Source organism: Pygoscelis adeliae, unplaced genomic scaffold, assembly GCF_000699105.1.
Source record: "Pygoscelis adeliae isolate BGI_AS28 unplaced genomic scaffold, ASM69910v1 Scaffold6, whole genome shotgun sequence".
In the NCBI taxonomy this organism is placed as follows: domain Eukaryota; kingdom Metazoa; phylum Chordata; class Aves; order Sphenisciformes; family Spheniscidae; genus Pygoscelis; species Pygoscelis adeliae.
The window spans coordinates 2,300,897-2,324,680 of record NW_008825075.1 but is presented as its reverse complement, the minus strand read 5'-3'; the positions used below and the strand labels follow the sequence as shown (position 1 = coordinate 2,324,680).

The window sequence follows — 23,784 nt, the reverse complement described above, 5'->3', positions numbered from 1 at the left end:
TGGGAGTGAAAAGGTGAGATTCTTGCCATAAGTGGAATGCAATTTACAGGTGAGCAAGTGGTACTCTTGTAAACGTTCCCATAAAGCACACAAGAGAACACATAAAATACAGAATGAAGATAGTGTAGTTCTTGAAATAGCTGGACAAAAGAAAGCTATATGAATGTAAGCCAGCAAATATGCACTAGGCAGCACATACAACAAAATGCAGGGAAAAGAAGGAAAAAGAGAGTGACAAAAATTAAACTCAAAACTGACACAGTGTGTCAAAGGGTTGTGTAAGTAGTTCCTGGTTCATACTTTCCACAGTGGCTAAGATATCCATTAAAAAATCTCCAATGCATTATGAAAATGGCATTTAAGCAGTTGTAATTATTCGTCATTCAATAGGTATGATTCAATGAACAGCTACTACCTTTTATTTTGTATGGATTTGCAGTCCAAAGAGTTTTTTCCTGAACATAGTGTTTATTGTAGAACATCACAAATTTACAGAATTGTCAGTTATGCAAGTTCATAATGAGTTCATTACACCTCAGGACTTAATCTCTTCAGAGGTTTTGGTATATATTGCTGTTTGCAGATTAGATCAAATAGAAGTCCAAAAGCTAAATTTGGTAAGGAAGTAGGGCTAAACGTTTTAGTTGGTTCTGGACTGTAGAATTTAAAATGGAATTTGAGGCTGGAGGGTCACGTAAAATAAGTCATGAAGGAAGAATAAACTGAGGAATTATTGAGTGAGCAATGCATATTAAGGTTATTGATGCTGTGAAAGTAAGTGCATCTGAAAGAAAAGGACAGAAAATATACTGAAAATGAAAATGAAAAGAAAGAATGAAAAAAGACTGAAATCACAAAAGTGCATTCCAGAAGACCAGAGGACTTCAGAATAAAAATGAAGTGCTCCTTAATTGTATTTGTTCCTCTATAACAATGGAAGAAAATAAGAATAATAAAATAAAAACAAGAATCCCTGGAATAGGGTTGATCATCTTTACTAAGACTACATCAAATGAAAAAGTCAGTGTAGTCCTGCATTACCTGCATAAATACTTAAGATGATGAAGGTTATTTGTTATAACGATATATACACAGATTCTTGCATACCTAACCAAATAACTTTTCTGACTGGAAAGAACTATACAATTACACTATACACGTTTTAAGAAATAGATATACTCAAGATGAGCAGGTCAAAAATTCATGGAAAAATCTCAGTTTCTTCACATCCTTCACTTCCTCCCAATTTTGTGCCTTAAAATATATTTTTTTTCTTAACAATTATATTTATTATGTTTGCCAAGTTCAACAAATATGACAGCAGATATTTATGAAATCTTAGGAAAATGTCACTAAGACTGAGAAATTGAAGAGAAATCACCACTAGCAATGTTTTCAGTTGTGTGTGTATCTGTTATTCAAATGACATATCATACTACATATTTCTCAGTGTGTTACTGACTGTTTCTTGGAATAACTAGATCTAGAGCACACAAGGGAAAATAATAAGCCAACACCTCTGACAGAATGTGTGATTTTCAGTACCAATAGGCAAACCTCACTCACATTTAACTAGTTTGATAGCAAGAACAGTGAAAGCATGACATGGATTTTCAGCACAACCTATCCAAGCCCAGGGGGAAATATGAATGCTTATTTGTGCACTAGTTTGTGCTAATGCCATGTTGTAATATTTACACTGCAGCCATCAAGCTATACATAAATTAGCTTTGCTATGCCTAAATGGGATCCAGTCATATCTCCAACAGCATTATGGGTATACCTAAAATGCTGTGTAGCAAAGTTAGTACTGGAAGCAATCAAAACCACTGAAGTGAGCTGACTGCAGTGTCATTTCAGATAGCTTTTATGGAAATGATCACACTAAATGCTCACAGTGATATTAACTTAAAAAACTAAATAAGAAAGTCAGTTTAAGAGATTCTAAAACTCAATAACATGGAATTTCTCATTAAAATCAGCTACTATACTGAAGAAGTGGAGGATAATAATGGCTGTAGCTGTATTTTTAAAGAGTGCTAGAGCTGACTGGAAGAATCCTGAGATTTATGTCAGAGTAGGTAAATTGATTCAATAAAAAATAGTTAAAAAAATGAGAAAAAGATGCTAGACAGACCCATAAAGGTTAATCAAAACATAATATAGAAAGTAAAGGAACAAAAGATGTTCAACATTTTAAACTGATGGAATGCCAAAGTTGTGAGATCTAATCTTGGTCATAATGAAGAGCAGGTGGATTTGAAGCATGACCTATTCTGATTTGGCTATATTTTAGAAATACTGTAAGAGGAAACTTCAGAGAAGCTAAATACATATTATGCATCTTGAGAATAATCTTTTCATTCCCTCTTCATGTAGAAGGAAAAGTACAGCCCTGATTATACTTAAAATCTACTTATTTTATCTCCAAGGCTTACACGAGTAGAAGCTACGATCCAAGTATTTTTCCAAGTGAAAGATGATTGCTAAAAAACCAAAATAAAATAAAATCAAAACTAACCCTACACCTCATTGTGAAAACCACTTTTCTCAGGATATAAATAAAGTTATTAAGAAATTTTTAAAAAGGGAAGTTAGCAATGAGGTGTCCTGTGAAGTTCAATCCCTTTTGGCTCCTGGGTCAATATTATTACATCCTCCTGTACCTGCCTTGCTAATTTTAATGAGTAAGGCTTGCCATTTTTTCTCATTAAACATCTTCAGCATGCAGCTGATGAGTATTTCACAACATATGTTTAATCTTTGAATTTATCTTATTAAGAGAAGGGATAATGCCTAATTTAATTTAGCACTTATTTCTTCATACTTAACTGCTGCTTTCTAGATTTTATGGATCTGACCAAAGGCACCTCCTGGTTCAGAATTCTACATGATAAGATTTGTATAATGTATAAGTATAGAGGGTCATATTTTAAATGGCTAAATTTAAAATTTATAATTTTTCCATTAAATTACTTTTATTGCAAATACAGTCAGAATGAAAGAGTTTTTCTTTAGCTGAACAGTGAAGTTTGATAGAAGGACATTATATATGAAATATAGATATGGCCATTTTCAACTCAGGCATACAGGATTACAGCATGCCTAAACATGCCTTATATTTAACAGCTACTCTAAATAAAAGATATAAATAAAATATATACACACAAGGAGAAAGAGAGAAAGAGAGAGATGAAATTGCAGTAAAACACACAGGGCAATATGCATTAATACTACCATTTTTATTACCATGCTATTGTCTGTGAGTGGTGTAGTATAAACTGAAACATCAATTACACAATGATTGTGTTAGAAGTTCCATTATCGTTGCTCACTATTTCTATAGTATCTCTTGGGAATCTATAAGCATCACAACTATACTGGATTTAAGTAAGACTGCATTCTGATATTTAGTTTTAGTTACATCATGTTTTCAGCATCACACAGACATAAAACTTACTTCTCAAGAACAGTTTGTTATTTTGTATAGGAAGAACAAAAACAAGTAGGTATTACAGTAAAAAAAAAAACAAACACCAAACCACAAATACAGTAACCATCACATTTTCTATTTTTGAATTTGCTTATGTCAGTAAACATTAATCTAAAGATGCGTGTAAATGACTAAATGGAGGCAGCTCTCATCTTTCATATTTCACCAGGAAATACTTGTATTTTCTTCTCTGCATATTTTCGCTGGTTTCAGATGCTTATAAAAAAAAGCTATGAATGACTGTCTTGACTTTGAAGTCTTATGAAAGCTTATGAAAGCTACTTGGAAAAATTTCAGAATGCTAATTGTTAACATATACTCTATTTTAAAATGAATTATTAAGTTAGCTTTAAGAGAAAGATATATTTCAAATAAATATTTTATCCATGAGTTCATATTTTACATTCTGCAGTTAAAATATAGTATTAGAATTCCTTTTAGTCAAACTAAGCATGATAGCAGAAATCGTGTAGCTAGAATACTTCCTATATTTCTGTTTGCATTTGTTACTATAACTAAAAAATTTCAAAACCTCTATAACTCTCAGAATCTGCATAGGGTTCTCTTTTTTAAATGCACTATTTTTATCCTTTTTTCATTTATCCGCTTTATTATTTTTTATACAAGTCTTTATAATGAAAAAAAAATCCCTTTCAACAAAATAAAGATGAAAATATAAAATAAGATTTTGATGCCTCATAATACTTTCTCAAAATAAACCATCAAGGTGAAAAAGGCAAAAACCTCTTTTTGTTAAACAGTTAAAAATATAAATTTAGTTTTCCAAGGAATTTAGGAAATTTTTGGGTTTTGTTAGTTTTGGACATGTATTGTTAGATACATGCATAGCATTTTTATTTACAATAGGCTTGCAAATTTTATTAGGAAAGTATATAGAATACTTTATAAATATTTTGTTTTTGTCTTTAGACAGAACATTTTCAGAAGAGTATGAGGGGGTGCTTTAAGACTTTGTATGCCCAGTTAAAAAAAGAAAAACACTGGAATGCCAAAGGAATCTTATTTAGATCATGATTTTTTTTTTCCTTAAATTATTCTATCATTTGTATAGTTATGTATATAATATGGATAGCATTTTCCTAGCAAAAAGTAGGTCTACTCTGCAAGGAACTTACTTGCTAGAGCTCTGATACTATAAACAGGTTATTTTGAATTTGTACAGCTCCACTGACTTCAAGCTGAATGTATGTAAGCGTTAGGATCTCCCTGCATGGATTTTATTTCATGGTAAATGTATATAATATCTGTAAAATTTAAATGTCCATGTACCACTACTATTTTTTTTCCTGAGGTTTCTCCTATGTTTAGTTAGAGAAACAAAATCATATATAATGTAGATGTTTTGGCTCTTCAAGAAACAGAATGAAACCATCCTCAGAGGAAAATCTATGAGTTTACAACTCTCCCAAATAATTATGTGATCTCAAGAAACAAACAAACATATACACTCTGATCCAAATGAAAAGCAAGTTTCTTTTCAGGATCCAAACAAGCGATGTAACTAATTTTTAACAATAACATTTTGGAATGATTATCATTGTACAGCTCTGTTCAACATCCAAACATAACGTATGAAATTAAAACTAAACATTGAGCCTTAACAAGATTCAAACCAGTGCTTCTGGTTCTGAAGAATTCAAATCATTCATAAATTTAAGATTTACAGAACATTTTAACATTACAGATAGGCAGATCTCGAGCTACAGCCAAAAGGAGTGGCTCTCTCTTCTTCTCGTCTCTCTCTTCCTAGTTGTGCTGTCTTATGCCTTACCCACTGTCCCTCTAAACCCAAAAGAAGAAAGTTTAAGGAGCTAAATTATCAGAAAAATAGATTGTTCAGAATATAGAATTTCTGCTACTTTTGTTCCCTGGGTCAGATCACATGAGGTTAGATGCCAGAGCTGGTGCTAGGGAAGTGACAGGAGCATGCAAAGCATAGCAGGTAAAAGCAGGAGAGACAGTTTCATCCAGCAGTGGCTAACCTCAGCTAAAAAGTCACTTGACATACTCATTTTTCTTCAGCTACAAAATCCTCATACCTTCTAAACAGGACTCCTCACTTCCTTTCTCGTCTTTTTTTTAGGGGGGGAAGTTTGGTTTCTTATTAAGATACCACAAGTCTGAGGCAGCACAATGGGAAAACCAGAACCATCTATTCACCCTCTGTGAGTAACTTAGGTTACTCGCTCTTGGTGCTGGAAGAAATCAGGGTTTTGTAGAATTTCTGTCAGCAAGTAAAGGTAGCTAGCACTTGCTGTAAACACAGGAAGGTATAAATAATTTCCATATTTCTGGCCCATGGGAACTGAGCCACTGTCAACTCATTGTTAGAAGATTGTCACCTCCTCTGAGCTCCCATAAACCTCCATCTGCTGACCCTTCATGACATGCTGGTCTAAACTATTTCCCGTAGGAAGAAATAAGATGACAGCAGTTCAAATGCAGCAATTAGTAAGCGGGATGGAAGACTTTTAAAGCACTATATGGGGCTTTAGGCTTTATAAACTGGTTGGCCTAAACTTTGGGTATGTAGTTTTAAGATGACCACAAACTCATTTAATCTCTGTATGTCTCAATTTTCCATCAATTAGTGGAAGACTAGAACAGCTCTATTCCATGTGTGGAAATGTGTTCAGCTACTGCAGCAACAGACATTACAGTGCCCTTGGAGTAACAGTCTTCTTGCCAAGTGACATTTTTAGGCCTGGGCTGTGTTAAATGTGGCTCCCCTTTACATGTCTCTGAAATGACTCAGTGCAATACTGTTTGCCTGGCTACTTTATTACAACAAATTTATTATTTCCTGTTATCTGTGTACATTGAAAAAAACAAAACAAAACAAAAAAACCCAGAGGTCTGGACCTGTCTAGATTAGAGCTTGAAATTAGCATTAAAAATGCCTGTATCATACTTACACTAAAAATGTTTGATGTATCCATTTTCCTTCCTTTTATTTCAGTAGATTTTCAGCTATAACATTATAATCTCTGAACAAAAGCATAATGGGCCTGAATTCTTTATATCAGCACTTTTGCTCACACTGCAGTGCAGTACAATGGGATACGTTCTGCATTGTTAGAGATGCTGTCCTTCAGATAGGATGTTAAACCAAGGTCCTTTCATCTTTCATGGCTTTACATCTAAAAAGTAAAAATCTCATTGACATTCTGAAAATATTAAGGAACAGACATGTTGCTTCAGCCAGTATGTATACCTCTTGATATGAACATACACCCTTTATACATCCTTTGATATAAACATGTTACAATTCACAGCCATGTGCAACCTCTTTTCAGAGCCACAGTAAATACTGAGTTCCTATGCATGACACCAGTTTACAGGCACCTAATTTATTCCCTTATGAGCTCTTGCAGCTATGAGTCACCAAATAATTTTGCTTCTTTTGAGACAGGCTACAGTATAACAGGTGTGCTGAGCCCCTTCTCACATTTATGTGACCATATTGGAGTCTGCGGCAATTGAACTGCTGGTACTAAGGACTGGAATAGCTGGGACTAATTAACATTACTAATATTAGGAACACCTGCATCTTTATCAGAAGGAACATGTCAAGGAGATGCATACATGTGTTATATCCTTTATTAAAACTAAAACATGACAGACATTAAAATAAGCAAGCTAATGGTGGCGAGGAGGTAATCTGTTGTCTAAGCGCAGATCTTGCTCTTCAAGTGTTAACGTTAATATCTCTGTTTATATCATGCTAATGCACAGGGTTCTTTCCTGACACTATGTAGTTAAGTTACTTGTGTAGTTTTAGGTGTCTGAAAAAAATCCTTTTCTTCATTTAAATGTTTTTTTGAGAATGGAATTTCTCAAATGTTGGATCTGAAGTAGGCTGGGAAGACTGGACACACAGATCTAAGTCAGGAATGGTAATTAACTAGGTATAAGTTAAATCTGTTTAGGAATTGGTTATATGTAGCCATAAAAAAAAATTTACAAATTTTATTGAGAAGTATTATTTCATTTTTTTATTCTGTTAAATCAAAGCACATCTGGGATGCTTACTTAGTCTAATCTGAACACAGAAGATTTTCAGTTGTTTTTAAAAGCAAAGGCAGCTTTCTGAATGCCTGAATATACATTTTAGTTCCTAACGTTATGCAGCTGAGTGTAAAATGCAGGTTTATTTTTTAAAATCATGCTAACACATGCATGCATTTATTTAGAAAGTAAAACACAAAAGCAGGGTGGTTTGTGGTTTTTTTTCACCAGATTTCTCTATAACTTTTAAGTATTTCCAAAATGTGTAAATAAGATACAATGGATCACATCTGGGTATAAGATAAAACAGAACTTTTTTTTTCTAATATAATATAAATTAAAGTAACTGTCACACACAGTAGAATGTACATAAAGATGCTTTGACATAATTTTCAGTCTTCCAAAGAGGTAACAGTCTCATCAAACAGATCAGTCTGTCACAAAACAAAGGTCCAGCCTCCTAGATCTTTATTTATCCCATATACCTCCTTTCATGAGATATCCCCCTCCACCCCTAACCCTCAGTTTTAGTAGAGCTCCTGAGAAATGAAAGCTTTATCTCATGTGAACCTGAATTATTAGGACCACTTCTCTTACAAATGTTTTAGCTACAGCGTACCACCAGCCTAAGAGTAGCAAGCTCAGGAAAGGAACATTACTCCCCCAAAAGAAGTCCACTATTCTCCCTAACAGAGACCATCAAATGGCTCTCTACTGAGGTAGAAGGACTATGAATGTCTGCCCATAATAGATACAGTATTATTAAATAAGTAAATTTCTCACTTAAACTGTGCCCATACACACATATATATGTGTACATATGTATATATAATAGATATGTATGTTTATATATACTACAGAAATAAAATATGATATTTCTTTCAATTAAATAATGAAAATAGTTATGAGAATTGATAAGTTTCTAGCAACATAAAAGATGAATTATAGAAATGGCAGTTACTGGTTATGTGTTTTTCTTTGTTCAAATAACAATTCACCTTGAAATCTATTATATGTCACCATTTTTCCTTTTCTTGCTAATCATAAGGTCATTTCAAAAATTTTCTGTGTCATACACAGCCTTCACAGAGTCAAGAAAATGAAGGTAAGAAAAGGCTTATCCTGGACTGCCTTGTCTAACTCCTGCTTATTTGAAAACTACTCTATATTATTCCCACTGATACTCATCTTTTACTAAGTACATGGAACAAGATAGCTTACAGCATTTCTCAAGGCAATCACTGTATTTTTCTTAATATCTAGCAAAATGCACATCTGCAAGTTTTCACAATGACAGCAATCCTGATGCTCACATTTACTTTATTATCTGCTATCTAACCAGATGCCTCAAAATACTTTCCAGAATAGCTTTTTCCTACAACCTCATAGATACGTGACACTATGAAATTAAGATCAAGCATGATTAAGATCTGTGCAATTATCAATTTTATTCCTTATGAAAGTTGTTCATATCTTCATATTTAAAACACATATTGCTCACACTTAATTGGTAATTTAAAAACAAAACAAAACAAAACAATCTGACTTGCTGTCCACTGAAGTATGTACACATATGTGAATATCCTGTATTTAACAGAGTTGCTGCCAATAAACCATGAATTCTCATCAAAGCTACCTGTCAGAAAGCCAACTCAATAACAGTTACTTCACTCTGCTCCAAGGCAAATGATAAATAACCTGTGATAAATAAGGCTATGTACACTGTATATTGGAGACGTAAACAAAAAATCAAAAGGTTTATTTCCTCATAAAGTCAAAATATGTGACAGTTGTGAAAAAAACACCTAAATAATAACCACCTCTTTAGCACACTGAGGTGGTTAAGAGAGAGGACAGGAAAAAAAAGTCTTATATTTCATGGTCCAAAAGACTAACACTTATTGATTTAATGAATAAGATTTTAAAAGATACCTTGGCATATGTCCAACTAATTTTCACTGAAACTTAGACACTCCAGTGTCGAAACCTTTGGAAATTATCTCAGGCATTTCTAATATTATTTCTCAAATAAGCAATTTGTAATCAATACCTTTAATCTTTTTCAATCAGAAATTATCAAATCTATGAGATTTGTCCAAATGAGATTGTCCTTATGATGTGCACCATTTACTGTGACCATAATCTTGCAATCAATAGCTAATGCACTTGTGATCAATTTTCAAACATAGTGAAAACTCAACAGTCTTTAAGAGAACACTTCTGCATGTGAATCATTTGACAGATTATACTCAAGACATTTGAACACTTTTGAAGATAAATGAAATGTCTAGAAATAATAACAGAGAAGTCCCTAGAGTGACCCTACTTAATATTCTAGGGGGTTTGTCTACACCTACATACACACATGCACACACATATGTATATACTTACATCTCTATTTACTTATATATACCCATGCAAGCTCTAGAAGTGTTTTGCTTTTGTCTAAAAATAGTACTTCAACTAATGTAATTTTTAAAAAGCCCATGACTAAGGTAACCCTGGAATTTGTTTCATTTTCTCTGCTTTAGACTCCATTTCTCTTCCAAATTACAGGTCTTTATTGTAATTTCCACAGACAACATCCACAGTACCTAAACATGACAGAAGCAAGAGGCTTTCATGAATTGTCTATTATAAATTAATGTAAATTTGAGTTTACCGATAATATCTTCATTTACTGCATTTTCATATAAAATTACTATTTTCCACAGCTGTATTAATGTTTAAAGAGATAGACTTTATCACCACCCAAACAGCAGTTCCCACAGATGATACAAATGCCCCCAGATAAAATAAATATGAGGTCAGCCTGTTGTCTTAATAATAATGTATTACATTCTCATGGTCATAACACAGATTCACATATGGTTTCAAATTGCACCTGTTTGCAGAACTGGCAAAAGGTAGAAACTCTGTAAAGATTTCTATTTACTTGTATTACAGAAGAATTCTGAAGATGCAAATGAGAGTGAGGTTCTAGTTCCCAGTCATAGATAGAAATCCATAGTAAAGAGACTCTTCAAAATCTAATAAAGAGATACAAAAGCCGAGCTCAAAAAAAGAGAGCACATGAAAAATAGGTACAGAAAACTAACTTGTTCCTTCCAAAAAAAATTCATAAACCTGTCTGTGTTGCTTTGTAAAATACAGAATTGTACAGGCATGTACATCAGAAACTCAAAGTTTAGTCCTAAAAAGTGACAATTATTGAAATTTTTGTCTAAAAATCTTGATTTTTTGCTCTTAAGTGAAACCTTTAGAGATTGTATGGAGGACCCCAGGTAACATTTTTTGAGAAAAGAAAAGGGCAAAGCAGCAAAGTTGTTAAAGGTGTGCTACATGAACAAAGGGCCCTGAGAGCAGTGAAGAAATAACATTCCTATGATAACTTCATTATTTTATAAATTAAAAATTATAAATAGAACTAAAACCTTGGTTGGAACTGTTGGCTAGGAATTGAGATTTTTAATCAATAGATAACCACATTGCAGCCTTTACGAACTACTAGTTCTTCTAGTAGGATCAATGGGGACAAGCTCTTCCTAAGTTTATCATAAAAACAGCTGAAAGCTGTTTCTCTCTTTTGAAGTATTCCAGAAATTAAGATAGGGCAAAGGACCAAGATTGCCAGCTCTCATCTTTAAAAAGGAAGTAAGCCTTCAAGGATTCTTAAGTGGTGGAGTTCCTGTGACTGACCTGCCATGGATGGCAGCTGTCAGTCCATAAACCTGGCCTATTTCCACATGCTCTGTAACAGCACTGTGGTCAGAGAAAGAGTAACCAAGGTAATTAACTGCCATATTATGTCATTACTTGTTGCTCCTTCAACATATTGGTTTCATTACCAATTCTAGTTGGAACAACCTTACCATACGCATAGCAGTTCCAGACCCAGAAACATACTTCCGGTGAGTTTCATCATTATTTTGAATAGAAATTTTGAGGATAATTTTGTGATTAATTCTTTTCTTTTTTGGTTTTAATTTCTTTTTGAACATAGAGTGCAGATACTTGCTCTGTGTAAAAGAAGTGTGTTTTCTAATTGTAAGTATGTACAGCATGTTGAACAAAATGAAAAAGATTTCTAAGCTGCAGTTCATTTATTATGGATGGCAGATCACTTTATACTGTACCTCAGTCACTAGCAAATGCAATGTAAAAGCTAGTCAACATTAACACTTGAAAGAGTCTGACTACTCTTTTCTCTATTTTATCACTGCCATTTGATGGCACCAGTATTGATGTTTCAGAAGTGACTTTCTTTAAGATGAGAAGGGGAAAAAGAAGCTTCCCAAAAGAATAAACATACACAGAGTTGTTCACCCACCAATACTTCAAACTACTTCTCATTCTTTTTACTGTTTCCCACTTGTTACTGCATCCATAATGCTTTTCAAATTCTCATGCAGGGCATCTGATGCACTTCACAGTGACAATTACTGCCAAAGGAAAACTAAAGTTACTGTTTCAAGGTATTGAACAGCGGGAGGGCAAGGGCTAGAGGCTTTGTTCAGCTTTAGCCATTCTTTTCCAGTTCAATTTCAGACATTATGTTACAACGGTGTATGTATTGTATTCACTGGCAAAAGCTTCTACCCCACACAGCATTTCAGGCAGATTAAAGAGAGAGCAGTTTAGTCACATTGCATCTTTCTATGTGGTGAGACAATCATTAGCACGTACTTCTTTAATGCAAGTTCTGATAACACAATCTAAAGTGTAACTTCATTTTGTCATAGAAAAGGAAACATTGAACAAAACCCCAAATATCAAAACACAACACACACAAGAAATGATAAAAATTATTTCCCCATTATATTTATAAAACACAAGGGACTGTTTCTGGAGTAAAGCTGCATAAAAATAGCATCTCGTATTTCCAAAATTGGTGGTAAGGTCCATCTGTTTTTACAGGTATGGAGTGAAATGGAGAGGAAAAAGTAGTTCTGAGGGAAGAAGTAAGGCTATACCACGCAGCATAGCTTGCTTTTCTTGCATCTCTTATAAATTACTTTTAGTCACATTAGCAGGGATTACAGTGACTGTTTATGTACACCACAGTGGTGCAAAGTTTGTGATTCCTGGATGGAGATCAGTGGGCAGCCAAAACAAAGGTACAGTACCTATCTACAGGAGCTAGCATGTCAACTGGCTTCTTGATCAACCATTATGTGAGACTATATACACAAAAATAAGAGACAGAATGTTTTCAAGTGAGGTTAAGTTTCATCTCATACCTATACAGCAGACTATTAAAAATCATCAACTTGGTAAAATGTAATTTATGAAGTATTGCATCTCTTGGTTTATGCCACCTTTTTGCCTCCTCTCTTTTTTATACATTTCTGCTCAATACATATGGCTGAACTACATTTTAAGTTCCTTCTTAATTTTCCAGTGTCATGTTATTGCTCCTTTGAGTTTGGTTCTTCAGGTTCCTTATTTGTTCTAAGTTGGCTTTATTTGTTTTTCGTGGTCATGCCCATTTATTCCTCTTCTAGCTTGGATCATTTATTTGTTTACCTGTTGACACTTGCTCCTTTTCTGCTTTTACTCTTTCTTTTCCTTTGCTCTTACACATCTTTCCTACTACCAACCTTCTGGCCTTTTCTGCATCAAAGAAAAAGCAGTGTAGTGAAATCTCTGTTAAATTGTGGTCATGTACAAAAGAGCAAAGTTCACTTTGCAGTTCCCTATTCCTTCAGCTTTCTAGGTAGAGCTGTCTTCCAGTCAAAACATAAGAGTTACATCTCAACCTTATTTAGCCCTGCCCTTTGTACAGAGAGCAGTCTGAAGTGATGTAGTCCAACTGATGTGGTAATGAGATCCTCAGTGGTGAATTCTACACATTCCTAAACTTTTTAGGCTTGCGTAGTGCCATATGACTGCTCCTAGTTCATAATTTCTGCAGTTCATTGCTTAAGCAGAGTCCTATCCAGAGAGAACGACCTGCTCTCAAAAACAAAAGTGGTTTAATACCTCTCAGTATTTCTGTAGCTCACTTAAAATTTCACTCATGTCTTCAGCAGGGGTATCTCCATAGTATGTCTGCATGAAAATAGTCCTTGGAGACATGTTGTCTGAGCAAACTATCTGTCCACTTATCTTTAGGCTTTTAGCCAAACAAAATTCCTGATTTTGCCTCCAGAGGTTTTCCAGAGCTCTCCCAAATCTTTTAAGCTTGTAAAAGTAATCCACTTCTAAAATCTTCCCTCTGTGAATAAACTTGATGAACAGCAGATTGCCATTGTGCTTGAAAACAGGAAGCAAGCACAAGAGCTTCTCCTTTAGGAAGACAAAGTCCTTCCTGCCTCTCCACTTACCCCAGATGGTCTTCTATTTCTGAAAATGAAACAGCCTTTCTGCTTTGAGTGGAGCTCTCTCTTAAACAGAGCTAGATACACACACACAAGTTCTCTGTAAAACTCAGAAATTTTCAATAATTACCAATTTTGACAGAAGTTGACTTGAGAAAAAACAGAAAGGAAGCTGTATGATAATGTAAAAAACATTATGTTTCAGCATTTTCAATTATTTTTTTTTTTAATTTCCAAATGACTTTTTGAAATCTTTATATTAGAAGGCCAAAGCCTAAACCAAACATCTTATTTTTTCTTTAAATCAAAAGTTTGAATTGATCTGAAATCTTACTTTTATAAAAAATGTCAGAACCAAACTCAAAATGCATTTTGAAGTTACAGAATTCCCTTTGGAAAAGAAATGTCATGGTTCTGAATGATATTGAAATTACTATCTGTCATTTTTTGAGCCAGTGTTCATGGTGGAATCTTGAAACATACTATGCTAACAACATAATCTGCTCATTTTCTTCACCCAAGCTGGAGATTACTGTTCAAAATGAAAGTTACAGAAAAAGTTATCAGTAAAAATAGCATTTTCAAATAGACACAGATATATTCTTCTGACTGGCAGAAGCTGTTTTAATTCATGTCAACCAAAGAAGCCATGTAGGAACAAAAGTTGCATGCTGAAGACTATGTCTTTAGATGAAAAGGTAGCAAAATACGTGCCTATCTCATCTAGTGGAAGACCTCTTTTGCACTACAGCAATCCTCTGCAGGCTATTTACTTCAGCTGTGCAATGCACTCTGGTACCGTGCTAGGACACCTGATTACACCAGAGGGACACTTTCAAAGACTGACTAGCACAAAAGTAGAAAGCATTTTAAACATAATTCAGAAAAGCATTCTCATTTCAAATGCTTTTTCAAATTTATGTCTCACTCTTCATGAGTTCTGGAAATCTGTGTCAGTGGGTCTCGGTTCTGACAGTGAGTTATACTGTCCTAGATATGGAATGATGCCCTCTCTAATTCAGTTTTCCTTTTTGGACTCTACATTCTTGCATACACATACATGTATACATATGCACACACAATCACACACACACAAAGACACTACTTACACAGATTTAGTCTAGATTTGTCTTCTCTCAGATTATCTTCACAATTATCTTTCTGCATTTTTCCACCCTTACATTAGGATCCCGTCCATCACAGATGTGTTGTCAAAGTGCTTAAGCTTCCAGCCTCAAATGTACATCTAAGCAAAGAAGAAAAGGAAAAAAAAAAAAAAGCTGATGCTATAGCACTTATAAAGCTTGGCAAATTTAACACATTCAGCAAACTGCTATTCCTTGCTCATTGTACACAGACATAGAGAGAATCTTTGAGAGACAAAGCCAACAAAACAGTCTCCAACCTGGTGAAAGAAGTATTGAAAATTCCTCAAAACAAAAAAAAAAAAACAAATAAAGAAAAAAGAAAAAAGAAAAAGAAAAAAGAAAGGAAAAGAAAATAAGACATACCTCTTGAGAACTCTGAGATTTAGTTCCCATCCTGAGATGGGATAGGCTTGCTGAATAGGATTGGGTTGAAGTTCACTTTGTTTTGCAGAAGAACGATGTTATTACTCCTTAGACTGCTACTGTAGTCATTCTCACATTTTTTCTGTCATCTTTCACACCAGTTTGCTCATGTGGTGTGTTTGATCTTGGCTGGCTGCCAGAGGCCTACCCAGCTGCTCTCTCACTCTTCCTCCTCAACAGTACAGGGGGAGAAAATAAGATGGAAAAGCGCATGGGTTGACATAAAGACAGGGAGATCACTTACCAATTACCATCAGGGGCAAAACAGACTCGACTTGGGAAAATTAATTTAATTTATTGCCCATTAAAAATAGAGTTGGATGGTGAGAAACAAAGACAAAAACTAAAACACCTTCTCCCCAACCCCAATTCTTCCCAGGCTCTACTTCACTTCTTCATTGCTGCTCATGTTGGCAGATGTGGAATTATCTCAGAAAGCTTCTAATTTCTAACCTAGCAGCCTGATTTGTATTTTAAATCATGCTGACTTCTGCTGACAAATGTGGGCAAAAGGCTGCTTGTAACTATATAAATACATCTACATTCTGTGGGTACATTCAGGTGGGGGTGAGGATAGGGCATAGTTGTCTTTAATTAAAAAGATCCAAACTGTTTTTGCCTCATTACCAATTACTTTGGAATTAGTGCTGAGTTCCTTTATTTCGCTGCCTTTCCTGGTTTAATTTCTGACCCCAAAAGCTAAGAGAAGTTTCTTTCCTCATTAAAAAAAAGCTGCACAAGCACTGCCTATCGGCTGTGAAGATCCTCCTTTATGACACAGCAGACTGTTGGTAGAGAAGACAGTGAACTGCACGCTGACAATAAATTTTCTGAGGATATACATTTGTTAATTGTTTTTCACAATTATACTATTAGTTCACTACAAAGCAGCAGCTGATATAACACTACCTTTTCACCACTTTACGAAATTTGACAAATAAAAGAAATAATCAATATTTTGCAAACTAGAATGAGATCTCATTTTGTATAAGATCTACTTGAATTACCTGATAGTGACCTCCAAAGTTTCTGTAGGGTTACAGCTTCTGTACTGTCCTCAGCAAGCATAATTATATGGCACTGGAGCCTCACAAAACAAAGATGTACATTCCAATGAGACAAAGACAGAAATTTCCCAGACTTCTCTGAGCCCTGAAATTCCTTTCTTAAAAAACAAACAAACAAATAAAAACCATTCTCAAAACACGCTTCAGCATTCTTTTTTCATCAAAACAGTATGCTAGGAAAAGAAAATTAATGTGCATTCAGTTGTTATGACCATACTCAAACTTCTGTGTCAGTCCCAAGACAGTGCCTAAATCAGGAGGCCACAGCAATAAGTTTTCCTGATGAAGATATTTTGGGTTTTTTTGGGGGGAGGGTGGGATGGACATATACATTTCCCCTGGTTCTTAACTTCTAGATGCTACAGTGGCACACTGTATAAGCATATGATTCTACTGATGACTTTTACATTTTTTATAGGCTAGCAACTAATATTGACTCTCCTTTCTCTGTTAGTCTTGAGGAGGCATGGGATTTAATTTATTTGCTTTTTTGAAAGCAGGTAGTACTCATGGAATTTTACATTTCTCAGAAAACTGTCTTTATTTTTTGTACAGATGAGGAGATCTGCTGGACACTGTTAGTGATACAATTGTCCTTAAAAATTCACTTCTTCAGGATTATTTTACAGCTTGGCTTGGCACACAGATGACCTTTAACTGTTTAACCAGGCAAAAAGTAATCTAGATTGCTGATGGCAAAAATCATCTTCAGAATTTGATGAATTGTTACCAAACATTTTTACAACTTTGTTCTGCTGGTTTGTTGCAGAGAAAGAAGTATTCCTCCCCGCTAGTCATGCTGTTCAGATAACCTGAAATAGTGGGAATTGTTACTATTCTGTAGGTAAAACTACTAAATGTAAAGCGGTATTATGTACTGTGTGAAAACAGATGCATCTAACAGGACCTAATAATAACATGTTCTCTCATAAATCTGTTTTGATTATGCTTGATTTCTACTTTTCCCAATCCTTCATATACCCTGAAGAGCGACAGTAGAGATGATTCACTTCAATTACATCAGTCATAGGTAAACAAGCATCTTCTAAATGTATAGTCAAGACAGATACTTGACTGCAAGTTATCCAGGTGAACTTCAATCTAGAGAGGCTGAGGGTGAAGAAAAAAAAGAATAGGAAATGATATCACTTAAGTGGACAGTGCTCACTAGACCTTTTTCTTCTAAGGAAAGTGAGATACATAAAAAATACCCAGCCAAAAATAGGGTAAAGAGCTTTTTCTCAGTCAGACTTCTGCCCTTGTCAAGGAGTTAAAGACCTTTACACTTCTAGCTATTGGACTGCCTGCATTTATCCAGACATTTGTCAGCTCTAGATTGTGTTAGCAAAATGTATCCTGATACCTTGAAAATTGCTTAGAAAAAAAAGCTTGTGAAGAACAGTTTTGTCCTTTTATGTCTTATAAGAAAGGTTTTACAGAAGCTTTCATTTTATTCTAATCCATAAACTACACCAAATGTATTGGCTCACAGTGCTCTTAATCCCATATAGCCTATATTCTCCTCATTGTGATCACAGGAAATGGGTAAGCCATTTTCATGCAAAATAAGTGAATGATGAAAAAATGTAGTTATTGTTTAATGGCAATTATTTGCCAAATAGGTGGATAATTTTGATCAAGGGATAAAAAAACCCCCAGAACTTCTTATTACAAAACCAAGCTAATTTTAAAAAACATCTTAAAAATTAGTTAGGATGAGACAAAAATTTTTATTCAGTCTAACTTCAGATATTTGGAGGTTGTCATCTAAGCAGAAAATGAGTATGGGGAAATTTACTTTAGGTTAATTTACTGATTAAGTCAAACTTAAGAATCATAATGGTACTTTTCACACAGCAGCTACCTACCTTTTCAGTGAACAGTTTCAACTGAGTTCATGTTATTACCAGATCACAATCTTCAAACCTGTTTGATCACCAAAAAAGCCTAATGCTGTGTTGGGTTTCAAAGACATATGTCAATCCCTATGTGTTTACTCATGTTTAAGTGAAGCATGAAACTTAATTGATAATGATTTTAGTTTTAGTCACGAGGAAGATGATACTTTATTTTGCTGTTTGCTTGGGTAGGATAACATTGGATTTGTCTACTGGATGCTGTTTGATTTTTTACTGAATTCAGTACTGAAACCACAGTGTGTGGTTTACAAGAAGTAGGTGTCTTCTTAAAATCTGCTGATTCCTTGTTTGGTACCCATTTAGGTACATCTGTTATTCAAGTGACAGCCACAGATGCTGATGATGCCAACTACGGAAACAGTGCCAAAGTGGTGTACAGCATCCTCCAGGGACAGCCATATTTCTCAGTGGATCCAGAAACAGGTTAGCAATTCGTTCAGTCTTACTTTTTGCAATGACAGAGACAAGATGCAGGGATCAAGACACTTTCCACTTGCATTTAAATATTGGAACAGCTTGACACAAAGCTGATACACTTTTTCTAAATGGAAATTGGAATCACAATAAAAGTATGTCTTTTTTTGTTAAAAAAATATTATTGCAGAAGAAGAACTGCTTTACTTGGTATGAATAAGACTTCTGGAAGACGAGCGTTAACTGTAAAAGTCAAAAGTTCAGAAAGGGTGTAGAATATTGTAAAGAGTCCAAAGAATCATGAAAGTATTAAAGCTTATTTTACACCAATTTCTGGGAATTTCATGTATTTGTCTTTAAGAAAGAAAAAAGGAGCTGGACAATTTCACACTATAAGGTAAAAAAAAAAAAAAATCCCCAAAGGTAAATTAATTATTTCTAAAAGTTTGTAACTCCAACAGCTATTAGAATTGAAGCAAGAAGCATTAATGTTTTTAAATTGTAAAACATGAACGGAAGCCCTTTTCACTGTTAAGCAGGAAATCAGATAAGAGGCAGAAACAAAGAAAAGAAACTTGTGTGAACTTTGGATATCTATAATCCAAAATTAAGGTTCAAAAAAGAAACAAACAACACCCTCCCCCCTCTCCAGATACCTAATCCTAATGCACGTAAGACTTAGCAGGCATTGCATTAGCTTGTTCCTGCATGTTATCAAAATTGTTCTGTTTTGAGAATCCAGACTTAAGTGCAATTGTGCCCAGAATCCCTGAAGTTCCTAATCCAGTGAGCATGCTCAGATGATGGTTGATTTCCTTTTGAAAAAATTTCTTTTTTAAATACAGCAAGGGCATTATATCAAAAGGACAATGAGTGATATGGCTACAGTTTTAAAAGGGAGCATAACGATTTTGCCTAGGATTAAAGTGTTTGGTTTTTTTCCCACCTTTTCCTATCTCTCTCCTTTTTCTCTTTTCTCTAATCCCCTACTCAAAAAATCTTTACCAGGCATGAGCCAGGAAACAGGACCAGTACCACACGGTCATTAACTGATGGCAGCAGGTGGTTAGGCAGGCAGATGGTTTGGGGGAGACCTGGGCTCTCATCTTTGGTTCTGGGATTATCTTTTACTTTTTCAATTTGCTTTTTAATGTTACATATATTAACAAGCCTAGGTACGGTAATCAGAACCTGGTAATCCTGGATCAGATGTAAATGCCATAACCACTAGATTACAGAAGTTTTTTTCTTTGTTTCACTCTCTAGGAGTAGGAGTTTTCCAGGGTTACTTTTTTTTTTTGCATAATAGGACAGCTTCCATATCAAGCTGAGCTTGTAATGAGAGCCTTCTGAGAAAGGAAAGGCAGGAGTGTGAACCCTCCAAGCAAAAAAAGGACGCTGTATTTAAATTCTCCCACTTCACAAGAGAAAACTCTGATCACTTCAACCTTGCAAAGCCACCACCCTTCTACATACAAAGAAAAAAGTTCTGCTTGGTTTTCTAAAAGAAAACATGTGTGTCTCCACTTTAATGAAAAGGTCTTTTGGGCTCTGGATCCCAGGAGGATTGAGGTCACTTCTCTGTTCAGGATATGGTATTTTTGGTTTTCCCACCTCAGGTCCCTACTCTTTTTGTGTGCTGTACAAGAGTCTGAGACATTTAAATTACATTTATGAAATTCTTGAGATCGGACACCCAAAAAAGATTTTCCAGCACTAAATTTACAGTCTTGTCCAATTCTTTTATTAGCTATACTGTTAGCTGACTTACAGTGGCTATCACTGGGCATTAAAATCTATGATTTATTACAGTCCAAAAGAATGAATCCAGGGCATATTAGAGTTCAGCCTTGTGCTATAATATCAAAAAGTCACCAGGACTGGAGATTACAGAATGTGTTAAAATAATAACTGGGGATAGTAGCTGAAAAATATCATTAATTCAAAAAATATATTTATATTTTTGTCATTGAAAAAATAATTAAATTGACAGCACATCACAAACAATGAATAATGTCTCTGTTACATTTATTTCTCTTTTTTCTTAAACTCATATTATATCAGCTATAGATTGAAAGTCTTATTGCAATATACCTTGTTTTGATTACTATGGATTAACATCTGCACAGTATATCTTATGTGAATGCATTTTAAAACCCTGAGATTACAGTGGGTGGTGCTTCTTTTCCTTCACCTCTCTGTCTCTCCTTTTTCTCTCTTCTCCAAGGCATAATCAAGACTGCTTTACCAGACATGAGCAGAGAAAACAGGGAACAGTATCAAGTGGTCATCCAGGCCAAAGACATGGGAGGCCAGATGGGAGGACTATCAGGGACCACCATCGTGAACATCACGCTGACTGATGTCAATGACAATCCGCCTCGCTTCCCCCAGAGTATGGAGCATCTAATAGTTCTGTTCTTTGCCAAAGAACATCTCTAAAATCAGCTGTTTCACCATCACCATCTGAGATCTTTTTTTCTCCTTTTTTTTTTTTTTTAATAAATACCGGGCCACTGCTGTGTCTGTTTATGTTGCAGCATTATTAAGGCAAATGGGAATCTCTGTCTCCATTTTTTTAATAGCAAAATATTTCTTACTTCCCATTCTTACTCTGCTTACAGGAATGTGAGCTGTAACAATAACCTAGGCTAACTGCAGGGACTTGAAAGCCTTTAGAGGAATTTAAGTACAAAATCAAGGGTTCCGTTTTTGGAGACACTTGTAGTTCCACATGTTTGGGCAAGCAAATAGGTCAGCAAATTTTCTAATGCACCACCTTGCATAGGCAGAGTTGGTCAGGTGGTATGCTCTGCTGGAAGCCTAAGCATTTGGTTTTGGTACTTGTAATCTATGTTCAGCTCTTGATGTTGAATGATTTTGATAATCTAGACCAGTTTGATACAATTAAGTTTTTTAAAAATAACTCTGTAGAATAAAAAATGGCAAACAACAGAAAGCTGTACGATAATGAAAGCTTCACAGCATACTACAGATCCTCTCATCCTAGGCCACTGGTTTAAATCCAATCCCAAGTTGTTATAATCAGGGTCTGATAACTGTTTGATAGGCTGCAGATAGAAGAAATTTACAGCCTTGGTTCAGAGCCTGCTGGAAAAATGTCCACATTATAAAATTTGAATTGCTTGTTGGCACTGATTAGGGACCTGACTGGCTCTCTTTACAGATTCACCAAGGACTGAACAAACAGAGCTGATTTAGAAAATGTTCTCCTGGACTTGAAGAAACTTGAAAAGCACTTCAGTACCATGGCAATAAGTACACTCAGAATAGTATAAACAGGTCAACCTAGAACAGATTTTTAAAAATACTAGAAAACTCTGACAGTGTGGGAGAAAAAAATCTTGAAATTGCATATAACTTTTTTAATCTCTATTCATGATAACAGATTGCTTTTTAAAAAGAGAGGGGAGGGGAAGTACTGCAGTCCTCATAAAGAAAATATAATTTGAATTCACACTCAGAGTTTAGTTGCTGAGAATCATCTTCACATGGCAAACTCAAACACCAATTTTCAACCAACATTCCTGTTTGACTTCAGGAGGGGATATTGCTTAAACTTGTATGACATGATATAGCCCATAATATTTTGGTAAATAGGAATTTCTGAACCTAAATTAGAATGCGATGTAGCACAATGTATTATAAGCTTTGTGGCTGAATGAAATGAAATTAAATTTAAAAAATAAAGAATGAAGAACGCATAGAACTGCAAAATAACTTAGGGTTTTCAGTCTCCTTTTAGCCTTTTTTTCTTATGATGCTCTTCTTTCAAGATTAGCTGAAGCCTGAAGTCTATGGAAGTTCTGATTATTTCAATAAGCTCTGGGTTTAGTTGTTAATTATAGGGAAATTTACACAATTTGATGCCTCATACAATATTCTTTGTAGCTTTCTACTTTGAACATCACTGAAACACATTGAATGGGCTATAGAAGACCTGCTGTGGAATCTATTTAATGGTGCAATTTTCGTTTTGCTGATGACCCTTCCCTCTCATTTTCTTTCTCCTCAGCAGGGTGGTTTTCAACACTTCCTAGGAAATCAAACATAGAGAAACATCTGGAGGTTTTTATTTCTTAGCTAGTTATGAAGAGGAGCATACCTTCAGAGAACTATCCAGTTCTGGAAGTCTGCTCCTTCGAAAAAACAATTATATTCTATTTTCTCTTATGTGAGTCAAGAATAAGTGAAAATGTGACCTGAAGCAGAGGGTGTATTACAAATGGAAGCAACAGGAGTTAATGTCAAGGTACTGAAGAACTAAATATTGATTTCTTAGAAGGACAGAAGAAAGGAAAATGGCAGAGTGCACTGTGAAGTACTGGTTGTTCAAACTGCATTAAGAAGGAACAGATTTTCTGTTTTGTTTTGTTTCCTGAAAGGAATCCTGGACAGTTAAAAGACATAGGCCAAAACTGAATTTAAATGGCACCATAATGAAAATCTTACACATTTTGAATTCAATTGTATTCTAAACAAAATTAGCCATCTTGCATGCTAAAAATGTGTAGCACTCACAGAGCACCATAAAAATAAGGAATGTTTTCAGATGCAAAAGCACTCAAGAGAGCTATTTATTCTGGAAGAAGTCATAAGTAGCATGATTAAATCTGTTCTTACAGTATTTCTGGCTCACCTGCCAAACCCTTGAGCAAGCCTTCAAACTTATGGTTAGCTGCCAGGAATCCTAACTTTCACCACATTTTCAGCCTGGTTTAAGGGAATAACGTGCATTTTAGTCTGCGTGGATTGCAGCCAGTCTACTGCTGAGTTTTCACTTACAACCTTGAATTTGTAACATCAAATACAATTTAGCATCGAACATTAGCTTCCATTTTGTTACATATCCATATAAATATAAGGTTTTTGCAGTGACACTCTTTTGTGCTTTGTACATTTGGGGATAGAAACTCATTCAGCACTCAGACATTTGGTATAGTCCTTGTA

The 23,784-nt window shown here is 34.9% G+C and overlaps 1 protein-coding gene across 1 annotated transcript in view; it reads left to right on the top strand.

Annotated features, from left to right (window-relative positions):
- CDH9 (cadherin 9, type 2 (T1-cadherin)) overlaps positions 1-23,784 on the top strand; it is a 73,271-nt gene that overhangs the window by 30,528 nt on the left and 18,959 nt on the right. The window contains exons 3-4 of the mRNA XM_009326679.1: positions 18,703-18,822; positions 21,041-21,208. Coding sequence (XP_009324954.1) covers positions 18,703-18,822; positions 21,041-21,208 — 288 coding nt within the window. The remainder of the gene's footprint in view (positions 1-18,702; positions 18,823-21,040; positions 21,209-23,784) is intronic.